The sequence below is a fragment of the Macaca nemestrina genome, chromosome 19, assembly GCF_043159975.1.
Source record: "Macaca nemestrina isolate mMacNem1 chromosome 19, mMacNem.hap1, whole genome shotgun sequence".
NCBI classification, from domain to species: domain Eukaryota; kingdom Metazoa; phylum Chordata; class Mammalia; order Primates; family Cercopithecidae; genus Macaca; species Macaca nemestrina.
Window position 1 is genome coordinate 74,279,521 of NC_092143.1, and position 13,327 is coordinate 74,292,847.

Below are 13,327 nucleotides of genomic sequence, written 5' to 3' on the forward strand. Positions count from 1 at the left end.
CCTGTAATCCCAGCTGCTCAGGAGGCTGAGGCAAGAGAATCTCTTGAACCTGGGAGGCAGAGGTTGTAGTGAGCCAAGGTTGTGCCATTGCACTCCAGCCTGGGTGACAAGAGTGACACTCTGTCTCAAAAATAAATAAATAGATAGATAGATAGATAGCTCTGTTTATAAATGTATAGTTCCCAAAGTGCCCGAAAGTTCTAAAGTTCATTAGAAGAAATAAATTTTAAAGTTTGTAAGTGTTTGATTCATTATTAAAATCTGTTCCAATGTCTGAATTAATGAAAGGGTTTCTCTGTAGTATTCTGATTTAGTAAACTAAAACAAAAAAAAAGGATTTCTCAATATTTAGATTTCTAGAATAGACAGGTACAAGCTTTGACCACGTGTCCGTGGTGTCAGCTACCCAGGAGGCGGAAGTGGGAGGATCACTTGAGCCTGGGAGGTGGGAGGCTACAACGAGCCGCGATCGTACCACTGCACACCTGCCTGGGCCACAGAGTGAGGCTGTCTCAAAAAAAGAAAGGAAAAGAGAAAAGAAAACACTGCAGTGTACCTACACTCTCTGATTCCACTGAACTATCATTTCGTACATTGATGTACTGAAACAATGTAGCCAATAGGCCTGGTGACCTCAAGACTTCATTGATTTTCAAAATATGAATAGTTTAGTCTTAGTTACCAATGAGGCCAAATAGATTGTAGGAGCATCAAACTATATTTAAGAGGTCCTTTGTCAAAGCTTGTATCTGTCTATTCTGAAAACCTAAATATTGAAAACCCCCCTTTTTTTTTTTTTAGTTTACTAAATCAGAATACTACAGAGAAACCCTTTCATTAATTCAGATGTCATTAGAATAGATTTTAATACTGAATCAAACACAAACTTTAAAATTTATTTTTTAATGAACTTTACAACTATTGGGCACTTTGGGAACTATAAATTTATAAATATATCTATTTATTTATTTTTGAGACAGAGCATCACTCTTGTTGCCCAGGCTGGAGTGCAATGGCACAATCTCAGCTCACTGCAACCTCTGCCTCCCAGGCTCAAGTGACTCTCCTGCCTCAGCCTCCTGAGCAGCTGGGATTACAGGCATGCACCACCATGCCTAGCTAATTTTTGTGTTTTTTGTAGAGATGGGGGTCTCACATTGTTGCTCAGGCGGGTCTTGAACTCCTGGCCACAAGATCCTCCTGCCTCCACCTCCCATTACAGGTACAAGCCACTCTGCCCTGCCGGTGTTTTCTTAAATGTATTTAACTCTGTATAATGGGCAACTTGTTCCTTTCTCATAAAGAATCTCTTTGCTCCCACATCATTAAGAAGATAGACAGAGATACAGAGAGAAAGCGTTTAGGCTCAGCCATTCTCCAAATCAGTGAGTCGTGTGCAGCGGCAGCTCACTCCTTAATCTAAGCCTTGGAGACCAGAGGTGGGGGCTGGAGGGGAGAGTGGGGAGGGTCAAGGGAGGCTGGAGTCCTTGGTTTAGTTATGTTGGAAGAGGCCAACTTTTGTCTATTCATTCTAAGCCTGAGAGTCTAGTTTGTGATAATGAGTAAGTGTTTTCAAAATAGAGCTATGATTTTTCTCCTCAGAACAGGAACTCATCAAAGGAGGCTGGGTCTGGTTCTGACAAATTATGGTGCCACTTTCATGCAGCTGTGGACCTAAGCAGTGCTGCCACCAGGCCATAGTGCCTCCTGGGGCAAAGGAGCATAGAGCTGAGTCCACTCCACGAGCAGGAGGAGTGAACTCACATCCTGGGTGGGATTTATAGGGATTGTGGTCGAATAGACTGGGATTTGAATCTTGGCTCTGCCTTTTACCATGGGGCTGTGGGCAAGTTTCTTAGTTTTTCTGTGCCCATTTTCCTCATTTGTAAACTGTCATTAAAATGTCACTATCAGGCCAGGTGAGGTGGCTCATGCCAGTAATCCCAGCACTTTGGGAGGCCGAGGTGGGAGGATCACGAGGTCAGGAGTTCGAGACCAGCCTGGCTAACATGGCGAAACCCCGTCTCTACTAAAAATATAAAAAATTAGCTGGGTGTGGTGGTGGGCGCCTATAGTCCCAGCTACTCAGGAGGCTGAGGCAGGAGAATCGCTTGAACCCAGGAGGCGGAGGTTGCAATGAGCTGAGATCGCACCACTGCACTCCCAGCCTGAGCAACAGAGTGAGACTCCTTCTCGGGGGGAAGAAAAAAAAAAGTCACTGTCAACTCCATGTGTTTTTTTTGAGCATGTAACCAGACCAGGGATGTAAACGCTCTCAGCATGGTGTCAGGCACATGTCAGGCTCTTGACTTGTTTCTGGAGGGGCCTGGTTTGACCAGCATTGTGACTCTCTTCCCCCAGTGTGCCTCAGTCTACCTAAAATACGAGAAGCATATTTTACCACCTATGTGCTTCTAGTGGCCAAGAAATGTGAGCCCATAGGAACTAGGAAACGTCAAAAGCTGGCTTTAACGAGGTTAACATTTTCTAGAAATCTGCACATTTTTGGACCCGGTGCAGTGGCTCACACCTGTAATCCCTACACTTTGGGAGGCCGAGGAGGGTGGATCACCTGAGGTCAGGAGTTCAATACCAGCCTAGCCAACCTGGCCAACATGGTAAAACCCTATCTCTACTAAAAATACAAAAAATTAGCTGGGTGTGGTGGTGGGCGCCTGTAAACCCAGCTACTTGGGAGGTTGAGACAGAAGAATAGCTTGAACCAGGAGGTGGAGGTTGCAGTGAGCTGAGATCGCGCCATTGCACTCCAGCCTGGGCAACAAGAGTGAAACTCGTCTGGGCACGGTGGCCCACGCCTGTAATCCCAACACTTTGGGTGGCCCAGGTAGGCGGATCACCTGAGGTCAGGAGTCTGAGACCGGCCTGACCAACATGGAGAAACCCTGCCTACTAAAAATACAAAATTGACCGGGAGTGGTGGCGCATGCCTGTAATCCCAGCTACTCGGGAGAGTGAGGCAGAAGGATCTCTTGAACCTGGGAGGCGGAGGTTGCAGTGAGCCGAGATCGCACCATTCCACTCCAGCCTGGGCAACAAGAGTGACACTCTGTCTCAAGAAAAAAAAAAAAAAAAAGTGAAACTCCATGTGAAAAAAAAAAATCTGCAAATTTTTCAAAACTTTTGTCTGCAATTTCATCTTTAAAATTTGTACAATGTGGCCGGGCGCGGTGGCTCAAGCCTGTAATCCCAGCACTTTGGGAGGCCGAGGCGGGCGGATCACAAGGTCAGGAGATCGAGACCACAGTGAAACCCCGTCTCTACTAAAAATACAAAAAACTAGCCGGGCGCGGTGGCGGGCGCCTGTAGTCCCAGCTACTCAGGAGGCTGAGGCAGGAGAATGGCGGGAACCCGGGAGGTGGAGCTTGCAGTGAGCCGAGATCGCGCCACTGCACTCCAGCCTGGGCAACAGCGTGAGACTCCGTCTCAAAAAAAAAAAAATAATAAATAAATAAAAAATTTGTACAATGTTTACATTCTTCTTCATAATATAGTTGCTCATCATATATTTCTTTTAACAAGGTGTGTTGTGTTTTCCCTGTATCGTGTACACATTGACTTCCTCATGTACCTATTCCTCATGTACATGTTTGAGCAATACGGCTTTATATAAGCTTTCTTATATTTAAAGCACAGAGAATCATGTTAATTGAGATCTGTGACATATTAGCAAGTTTGCAAATTAGCAGGAGTTCTGTACCTGGCCCATAGCTGAAGCTTGATAGAATATTTGTTGGACTGAATTCACTTATTAATACATTTACTAATAATAATGATCTCATAAACCAGAATAAATTTCTGAAAAATTGGAAGAAGGGTGAGTTTATTTTTTCTGAGAGAGGGGAAAATGAATTATAAATGTGTGTGTATTAGGCAGGGGGTGGGAGAGTGTGGGAAGAGCCCTAAAGAGAGATTACAAAAAGAAAAGAGGGATGGAGACTACCAACTTTTCCATACTTTATATTTTCTCTTGGTTGATCCCTGTCTACATAAATTTCTTTCAGTCTGTATTTCTCCTTGTTAACAAGAAGTGGTTAAAACTCCAAAACTGGCCGGGTGCCGTGGCTCACACCTGTAAATACCAGCACTTTGGGAGGCCGAGATGGGAGGATCACAAGGTCAAGAGTTTGAGACTATCCTGGCTAACACAGTGAAACCCCATCTCTACTAAAATGATAATAATAATACAAAAAATTAGCTGGACATGGTGGCATGTGCCTGTAGTCCTAGCTACTTGGGGGGCTGAGGCAGGAGAATCGCTTGAACCTGGGAGGCAGAGGTTGCAGTAAGCTGAGATCACGCCATTGCACTCCAACCTGGGTGACAGAGCGAGACTCCATCACAAAACAAAACAAAACAAAACAAAACAAAAACTCAAAAATCATGCCTGTCAATTGTTGGGGATAAAAGAAAAATAAAAACCTCTAAGATCATATTTTAAGTCATTTAGATTGCTAATAATTGTTTTCACTTGCCACAAGGTGTAAACAAGTTGCTTTTCATTTTCTTTGTTTTAGACCCAGCTTGACCAACAATTGAGCAATAAAAGCTATTCTTGCAGGGATTTATTTTATTTTATTTTATTTTTTTAGACGAAGTCTCACTCTGTTGCCCAAGCTAGAGTGCAATGGCTCAATCTCAGCTCGCTGCAACCTCTGCCTCCTATGTTCAAGCGATTCTCTTCCCTCAGCCTCCCCAGTAGCTGGGATTACCGGCACACGCCGCCACACCCAGCTAATTTTTATATCTTTAGTAGAGACAGGGTTTCACCATCTTGGCCAGGCTGGTCTCGAACTCCTGACCTCAGGTGATCCGCCTGCCTTGGCCTCCCAAAGTTTTGGGATTACAGGCATGAGCCATTGCGCCCAGCCTGTTTTGCTTTGTTTTTGCATGTCCAAGAAGGATGAATTCTTCATTTGTCTCAAGGAGATCAAATCTACACTTTGTAACATCCTTGACTTCTGGCTCTTGAATTAAAACAGAGAACTCAGATTAGGAAATAGTCATTGACTGCTATTTTAGAAAGAAAATCACTATCCAAAATGATTTTTTTGGGCAATATTATTTTAGAAATATCAAGCTGCTTCATATTTTGATAAGAACAATAAAATCAGAGATGCCATGTGAAAGCCAGGAAAATGGAAAATTTTCAGTTACAAAAAAAGCAGGAAATAGTTTTAACTTGATTGAATTTTTTCTTCTAAGATTATTTAAGTGAAAAATAAACATTTTAATTTTAAGACAATCAGGAAATAAGATTCATCAGACAATTCTCTGTTCCAAGTGAGAGACTCCAATGGACCTTGACTTGGTTCAAAATCAGTTTTACTTGAGTTGGGCCAGTCTTGGTAAGATGTTCTTCTTATGGCACTAGCAGGGAAATTATAGAAGGAGAGTGTTACCTACCAGGTTTTCTTCACACAGTTCTCTGAACTGGTAGAATTTCTGGGCCATGAGAAGTTGAGCACTGCCCACTGCGGTTCGGATTTTTCCTAGAACTGAAAAGAGCAAACATACGAGAAATTTACACATCTTGCTTCATCGTTGAGATTTAGTCTGGTAAAGCAAAGAGGAAGTTATGCTGTAATAATTAGGGAAAATGGCACACACACACACTGAACACTCATGCCCACCCAGACAGCCCAATCACTGTTGTTACCCTGTTGGTCTATGTCACAGAGGCTCCTGGGTTAAAGTAATAAAATCAACTTGGAAAAACACATGCTCCTCCTGCATATTTCTTGGGAGCAATGGAGTTTTCCAGCACTGATGTTACCAAGAACTGGATGTTACCAAGAGAAGAGGCAAACAGTTGTTGCTTTTTTTTTTTTTTAACTTCCTTTACCGCAAGGATGAATTTCAAGTGTTTACCAGTATAGTTTTGGATTGATGGAGTCAGCCGTCATGGTCGGCTGGCTTGTTTTTCTAATACAAGCCCAAACACAAGGAAAGCAACACTAAACTGGAGGGGGAATCTCTTGGCACTCACCATATCCCATCCATATCCTTTCATATTTTTCCGGAGCTCAGCCACTGGTACTGTTAGGAAAGAGCTGTGACTGACTGAAGTATTTTCTAAGGAGTGAACATGTTCAGTCTGTTGCCTAGAAAACACCAAGGCCGTCCCAGCTTTTACACTCCACAGCCCAATCTTCCTGTTAACAACATAGGGCGAATTCCCTAGGCACCGTGCTGAAAATCGTCTCTGCAACAGGCTACTTCTTGTCTCCCCAGCAATCTAAGGCACCTTTCAGCTGCCGGCAGGCGTGCTCCGACAGAGCGGAGCTGCTCTCTGCTGAGCAATGCCCAGCTCTGCAGTGTCCCTGGGGCTCGCCTGCACACTTTGGGACTGGGTGCAGCTGCCCCGCTACCCACCAGGGTGTTCTCAACACGCCGTAATGGTCGGGAAGGAAGGGATCAAAAACTAAAGCAGGAGAACGTCTCAGAAGAGCACTTGCCCCTCTGGAAATCTTTACAGGATTTAAGCAGTCCGGTTGTTGTGAATATACAGAGCCAGACGCCCGAGTGGAATGAAGCCTTTCTCAACCTCATTCCCCACAAAGTCTGAGCGACAGAAATCGAAGAATAAGAAACTCCATTCTGGCCCAGGGTTTTCTAGCAATTTGCTCCTTTATTTGTTTTAAACTGCTAGGCTAGATAATGGTTTCTGCTGCACATTCTACGTAGGCATTACTCAACTATTTCAGCATTCCCACAAGTCACTCAGCGCATTTATATTTCCTCTAATATGTCACCAGCCACACCAAACAGCTCACAGGCAGATATCTGTCCCCTCCCTCCGTGATCTCGAGGGGTCTCCATTGACAGCTGTCTAGCAGCAATTTCTTAGGCCTAAGTTCTATTTTTCTGCTCTGCTTTTAAAATCTCTTGGAGTGGTTATCCTTTTCCTCTTTAACTAATAAATCAATTGTGCAAGACCTCCTCTCCTTTGCTTAACATCCCCAGAAAGGACAGCTTATGGAGACACAGGGCCTGAGTGGGCCAGAGTCCTCACCATCTACTGCCTGGACAAGTCACCATCTCTACTTTCCCATCTGTAAAATGGGGCTAATGGTACCTATTTGGAGGGTTGTTGGGAAGGTTAAAAGCATTAGTGTATTTGAATTGCTTAGGGCTGTGTTGGATTTACAGTAGGCACTTAATAATTATTGGTTATTATCTAGGATCGGAAACCTCTACCTCTTCTATGGGTGTGCCCACTGTGAGAGCCACACTTGCCCTGGCTAGGAGAGAAGAGGAAAAACAAAGTCTGGATTATCTTAGGTGACTGGATATCTTGGTCTCCTGGGACAGGTATGTTCTCTGGTTGACCTCTTCCAGCTCTGAGAAGGTATATGGAGCAGGCACTTCCTAAGTGAGCATGCGGCTATAGGTAAGCTCTGAGGTTTATGGAAACCTCTCTGAATTATCTTGCTGAAGGGTAGGACTGTGAGACTGGCAAATCTCAGAATGAATCCTGGGAGGTTATGACCAGGGTACCTAGGTCTCCACTCTGATGGCTGGGTTCCACAGCTCCTGGGAGCTATCACAGAAACTCCAGCTATTCTGATTTACCTAAGAACTTTGAGCTGATGGTTCTCAATTACGTCTGATGCTTGAGCTATATAATAGACTCCCATAATAAAAGTCACTGAGTAAGACAGTGATTCTCAAAAGAGGAGACAGCACTGTTCTATTATTATTCTATATTATTCGGGCAACATGCAACCACATAAGTTAGGGCTAACTCAGATGTCTTCTCAAAAGTGAAACAAGGGACATCTTTCTTCATTCAGCATGGCCTGGCAAGAGCCCTGGCAAAGTATCTGGGGTGGAGTTGCGGCCCTTGGCCCTTCTGTTTCCCGGGCTTTTGCTGTCATGTTCCTTGCATGGAAATTCCCTACTGGCTCCGGGATACTTGCATTTCCTGTGTCCAGAAGATGACCTTTCCTAGGTCCTGGGTGGGGAGATGACTGCTTGGGCCTAGAATGAGATCATGAAACAGGGAGGCTTGGGAGAAGCAGATGACGGCTCATATTTCCTCATCCTCCACACTTTCTTTTCCAGAGAACTAAAAACTCACTTTAATTTTAAGAAAGAAGCTGTAATGGAGGTTTTTTGTTTTGTTTGGTTTGGTTTTTTTCCACTAGACACTCTGTGTGTGTGAGGTAAGTTCTTTCTTCCAAAAGTAAATTTCACATTTGTTGCCCATGCCTTGAGGAAGTTGAAATTAATAAACAATAAATGGTAAACACCAGTAGAAGTAAAAAGTGGAAATAAAAAGGCTGAAAGTTGGTAAAGAAATGAAATGAAGAAGAAAGAAGCATCTCGATGTTGTTTTGAAACTACTCTAAAATGTTCAATACCAACCTTCAGGGCAGAAAAAAAAAAATACAGTTGGCCCTCTGTATCCATGGGTTTTGCATCTGTGGGTTAAACCAACCTTGGGTCTCACCATGTGGCCCAGGCTGGTCTCGAACTCCTGGGCTTAAGCAGTCCTCTCACCTCAGCCTCCCAGAGTGCTGGGATTCCAGGTATGAGCCACCGCATCCTGCTGAGTTTGTTTTCTTTTTCCCTTTTCTCTCTCTCCTATGAAATGAAGCCCTACAGATAAAGTAAATGTTCTCCACTCTTATCCCATTCCTTTTTTTTGTTTTTTTTTTTGAGATGGAATCTCGCTCTGTCGCCCAGGCTGGAGTGCAGTGGTGTGACCTAGGCTCACTGCAAGCTCCATCTCCCAGGTTCATGCCATTCTCCTGGCTCAGCCTCCCGAGTAGCTGGGACTACAGGCGCCACCACACCAGACTAATTTTTTTTGTATTTTTTGGAAGAGATGGGGGTTTCACAGTTTTAGCCAGGATGGTCTTGATCTCCTGACCTCATGATCCGCCCACCTCGGCCTCCCAAAGTGCTGGGATTAAAGGCATGAGCCACCGCGCCCGGCCTATCCCATTCCTTTTCATCCCCAGAGGAAACCATTGCAGTAGAGAATGACTATTTCAGTCCCATCACTGAGTTCATAAGGTGTCTTTTCTGGTCCTGGAAAGGTGATAGCTAAGGGTCTTTTTAGTGTTAGATTGGGGCAATGTCACTAGCACAGTTGAGACCCTGTAGCCAATAGCAGCAGATTTTCTCTGAAAGTTAGAATGGGGGTTTTAAAGCTCTATGGGTGTTGAGTTGATCTCTTTCACATTCTGGTCATGCTTTTTTTTTTTTTTTTTTTACAGATTGTTCAACCCAGATGTGGTTAACAGTTTTTCCACCCATCTCCCTTAGGGTACATTCAAGTGCATCTTACAGAATAATTATCTCTGCTGTGTCACCCAGGCAAGCCATGTAACCATGATTCATACCATATATTTGTGTAATACTTAATCAGACAGTAAGCCTTGTATTGCTGGGCAGTTCTTTTTATCTAAGTAAATCCAGCCTCCCCAGACACCGTATAGGCACCTGATGGTGAGGCTTATAGACTCTTCCCTTTCCTTTCCTTCCCCAGCTACTCTGTGAGTCTGTCCCACAGTGGAAGTACAGAACAAAACAGAAGACAGAGTTGAATGGAATTCCTCCTACTTAAGAAGTAAGCACTCTCTATAAACCCCCCACTTACAATTCTTCAAACCTCTTACTCCACAATAGATATTTAAAAAGACCCACAATAGAGAGGACAGCCCTGGGTTAGTGAATCACATAAAGTCAGGAAGAACTTTTGGGAGGCCTTGTGTTTACTTAAATGTGAATATGTGTTTACTTAAATTATCATCACTTGGTATTTCAAAACTCACAAACAGGCATCTAATTAGATCCTCACAGGACCCTGCGAGGCAGAGCAGATAACTTCATTTGAGAAAACTTGTGTTCAAACTACAAAGTCTCTTCCCCAGGGACACCTGCTGTGGCCAGTCCCTATCTTCTGACCCCAGTCTAGTTGGGCTCTCTTCTCTCTACACTCACTGAAAATTGTGTCTGAATCTACTTAAGTAGAAGCTATCTGAGTGTGATTTCCTTCTTTTTTTTTCTCTCTCTACTGTGGTAAGAACACTTAACATGAAATCTACCCTCTTAACAAATATTTAAGTGCACAATACAGTTTTGTTAATGGTGGTGCAGTGTTGTACAGCAGATCTCGAGAACTTATTCACCTTGCATAACTTTAGATCCACTGAACAGAAATTCCCATTTCCCCCTCCCCCTAGACCCTGACACCCACCATTCCACTCTCTGTTTCTTGAGTTTGACTCTTTTAGATACCTCATATAAGCAGAATCATGCAGTATTTGTTCTCCAGTGACTGGCTTATTCCACTTAGCATATAGTCCTCCAGGTTCATCCATGTTGTTGCATATGGCAGAATTTCCTTATTTTTCAAAGCTGAATAATATTTCATTGTATGTATATACCACATTCCATTTATCCACTGAGTGTGATTTCTATTTATTTGTTTATTTATTTATGAATGAGGTCTCACTATGTTGTCCAGGGTGGAGGACAGTGGCTATTCATAGGCATGATCATGGGGTACTATAGCCCTGAACTCCTTGCCATAGCCTTCTGAGCAGCTGGGACTGCAGGCATGAACCACTATGCCAGGTTGCATGTAATTTCTTTATCAACATTTCCCAGCCAGTGCCAATGGTTAGGGGTGAGTGGCGTAATAAGTCAGTGGGAGAGTTGGAAGGAATTCGCCAAGCCTGATCACTGTCCCACATTAGGAAGCAAGAGCCAGACCTGATCACTGTCCCACATTAGGAAGCAAGAGCCAGACCTGATCACTGTCCCACATTAGGAAGCAAGAGCCAGACCTGATCACTGTCCCACATTAGGAAGCAAGAGCCAGACCTGATCACTGTCCCACATTAGGAAGCAAGAGCCAGACCTGATCACTGTCCCACATTAGGAAGCAAGAGCAAACCACATCCATCCACCTGAAGTGACTGGCAGGCAAGGCAATTTCAATCCTGAAAAGAAGAGAGGAACCAAGGACACCTTGAAAGAGATGGTGGGTGTAAGTTTCAATTTCTGTTTTTCTTTTAAAGATTAGACGTCATAATGAGAAGCAGAGAACAACTATTTTGGCTGTGGGAAAGGGGAGTCTTTTATGCAAACTATGATTTGAAATCTCCGGACTACATTCAAAGACCCAGCCATTTAGAAGAGAGATACCTTCTCTTTCCCACTGACCTCTGTGGGATAGGTTGTGATTTTGAGAAAAGGAGGTAGTATAAGAGAAACAAGGATGAAGAGAAGAAACACTTTCTTTTAACCCTCCCAGTGGGTCTATGACAAAGCTGCAAGGAGTTTCAGTGCGCTGGTGATCTTTTTGCTGGGTTAAAATCAGGATTACAAATCCTTAAGCATAAGTAGCATATGTATCCTTTCCTATTTCAAGAGAAGTTAGGTCTCTAGAACTGAAAAGGCAGACGTGCTCATTTCTCTGACTGCTTCTTTTTTTGTTTGTTTGAGACAAGAGTCTCACTCTGTCACCCAGGCTGGAGTGCAGTGGCACGACCTTGGCTCACTGCAACCTCCATCTCCTGGGTTCAAGTGATTCTCCTGCCTCAACCTCCCAAGTATCTGGGATTACAGGCATGAACCACTGCGCCTGGCCTCTCTGATTGCTTCTAATTCTTACATGATACTACACCTAACTTCACGATCATCAGACCTTACCTTAGGGCCTCAGAAACAGAGAAGAATAGACATATTTCTTATATCCTCAAAGTATGTTCCCTGAAGCCCAGATACGACAGACACCCCTGCAATGGATTACATCTGACAGGCTCCCCGTGGTGAAGGTTACTACGGTACATATGCTACATAGAACTTGTCACATTTTTCTGCCACCTACACTGTAATTCACCTAGTATGTTTCATTTTAGTCTAACTTTCTCTCTGGGCAATATAGGCATGCCTCAGACATATTGTGGGTTTAGTTCCAGACCACTACAATAAATGAATATCACAATAAAGTGAGTCACAGGAATTTTTTGTTTCCCAGTGCATATAAAAGTTATGTTTACACTATACTGTAGTCTGTTAAGTGTGCAATAGCATAATGTCAAAAAAAAAGTACCTAATACTTTATTGCTAAAAAATGCTAATGGTCATCTGAACCATCAGCAAGTCACAATCTTCTTGCTAAGGGAGGGCCTTGCCTCGATGTGGATGGCTGCTGTGATCAAGGTGGAAGTCGCTGAAGATAGGGGTGGCTATGGCAATATCTCCTTTTAAAATAATTTTTTTTTCATTTTTTATATTTTGTAGAGACGGGATCTCGCTATGTTGCCCAGGCTGGTCTCAAGCTTCTGGCCTCAAGTGATCCTCTCATATTGGACTCTCAAACTGCTGGCATCACAGGTATGAGTCATTGCCCTGGCCGGCTGTGGCAATTTTAAAAATAAGACAGCAATGAAGTTTGCCGCATCAATTGACTTTTCCTTTTGTGAAAGATTTCTCTGTTGCATACAATATTTGTTTGACAGCATTTTACCTACAGTAAAACTTTTTTCAAAATGGGAGTCAAGGGGCTGGGCGTGGTGGCTCACACCTGTAATCCCAGCACTTTGGGAGCCTGAAGCGGGCAGATTACCATCCTGGCTAACATGGTGAAACTCTGTCCCTACTAAAAAATAGAAAAAATTAGCCAGGTGTGGTGGCGGGCGCCTGTAGACCCAGCGACTCAGGAGGCTGAGGCAAGAGAATGGCATGAACCCAGGAGGTGGAGCTTGCAGTGAGCCAAGATCATGCCACTGCCCTCCAGCCTGGGCAACAGAGCGAGACTCTGTCTCAAAAAAAAAAAACAACAAAAAAACAACTAGAGTCAAGGTTGGGAGTGGTGGCTCAGACCTGTAATCCCAGCATTTTGGGAGGCCAAGATAGGAGGATTACTTGAGCCCAGGAGTTCAAGACCAGCCTAGGCAACATGGCGAAACTCCATCTCTACTAAAAATATAAAAAATTAGTAGGCATGGTGGCATATTCCTGAAGTCCCAGTTGCTCAGGAGGCTGAGTTGGGCGGATCACCTGAGCCTGGGAAGTAGAGGCTGCAGTGAGCTGTGATTGTGCCACCGCACTCCAGTCTGGGCAACAGAGGAGACCCTGTCTAAAAAAAAAAAAAAAAAAAAAAAAATTGGAGTGAAAATCCTCTTGAAACTTGCCACTGTTTTATCAACAAAGTCGATGTAATATTCTAAATCCTTTTGTGGTCATTTCAACAGTGTTCACAGCATCTTCACCAACAGTAGATTCCATCTCAAGAAACTATTTTCTTGGCTCATCCATAAGAAATAACTCCTCCTCTGTTCAAGTT

The 13,327-nt window shown here is 43.7% G+C and overlaps 1 protein-coding gene and 1 long non-coding RNA gene across 27 annotated transcripts in view; one reads left to right on the forward strand and one right to left on the reverse strand.

The window, feature by feature from the left end:
- LOC105478831 (uncharacterized) overlaps nucleotides 1-13,327 on the forward strand; it is a 47,445-nt gene that overhangs the window by 33,996 nt on the left and 122 nt on the right. The window contains exons 4-6 of one of the 5 annotated variants that reach the window (XR_011617304.1): nucleotides 7,203-9,345; nucleotides 9,518-11,023; nucleotides 12,283-12,375. This is a non-coding gene — a long non-coding RNA (uncharacterized lncRNA). Of the gene's footprint in view, nucleotides 1-7,202; nucleotides 9,346-9,517; nucleotides 12,376-13,327 lie in introns of all 5 variants that reach the window. The other 4 variants (XR_011617306.1, XR_011617305.1, XR_011617307.1 and 1 more) reach the window with 4 other exon arrangements.
- LOC105478829 (DLG associated protein 1) overlaps nucleotides 1-13,327 on the reverse strand; it is a 493,816-nt gene that overhangs the window by 8,254 nt on the left and 472,235 nt on the right. For all 22 annotated transcript variants that reach the window (XM_011736479.3, XM_071085837.1, XM_011736488.2 and 19 more), the window contains one exon: nucleotides 5,425-5,516. In XM_011736479.3, coding sequence (XP_011734781.1) covers nucleotides 5,425-5,516 — 92 coding nt within the window. The remainder of the gene's footprint in view (nucleotides 1-5,424; nucleotides 5,517-13,327) is intronic.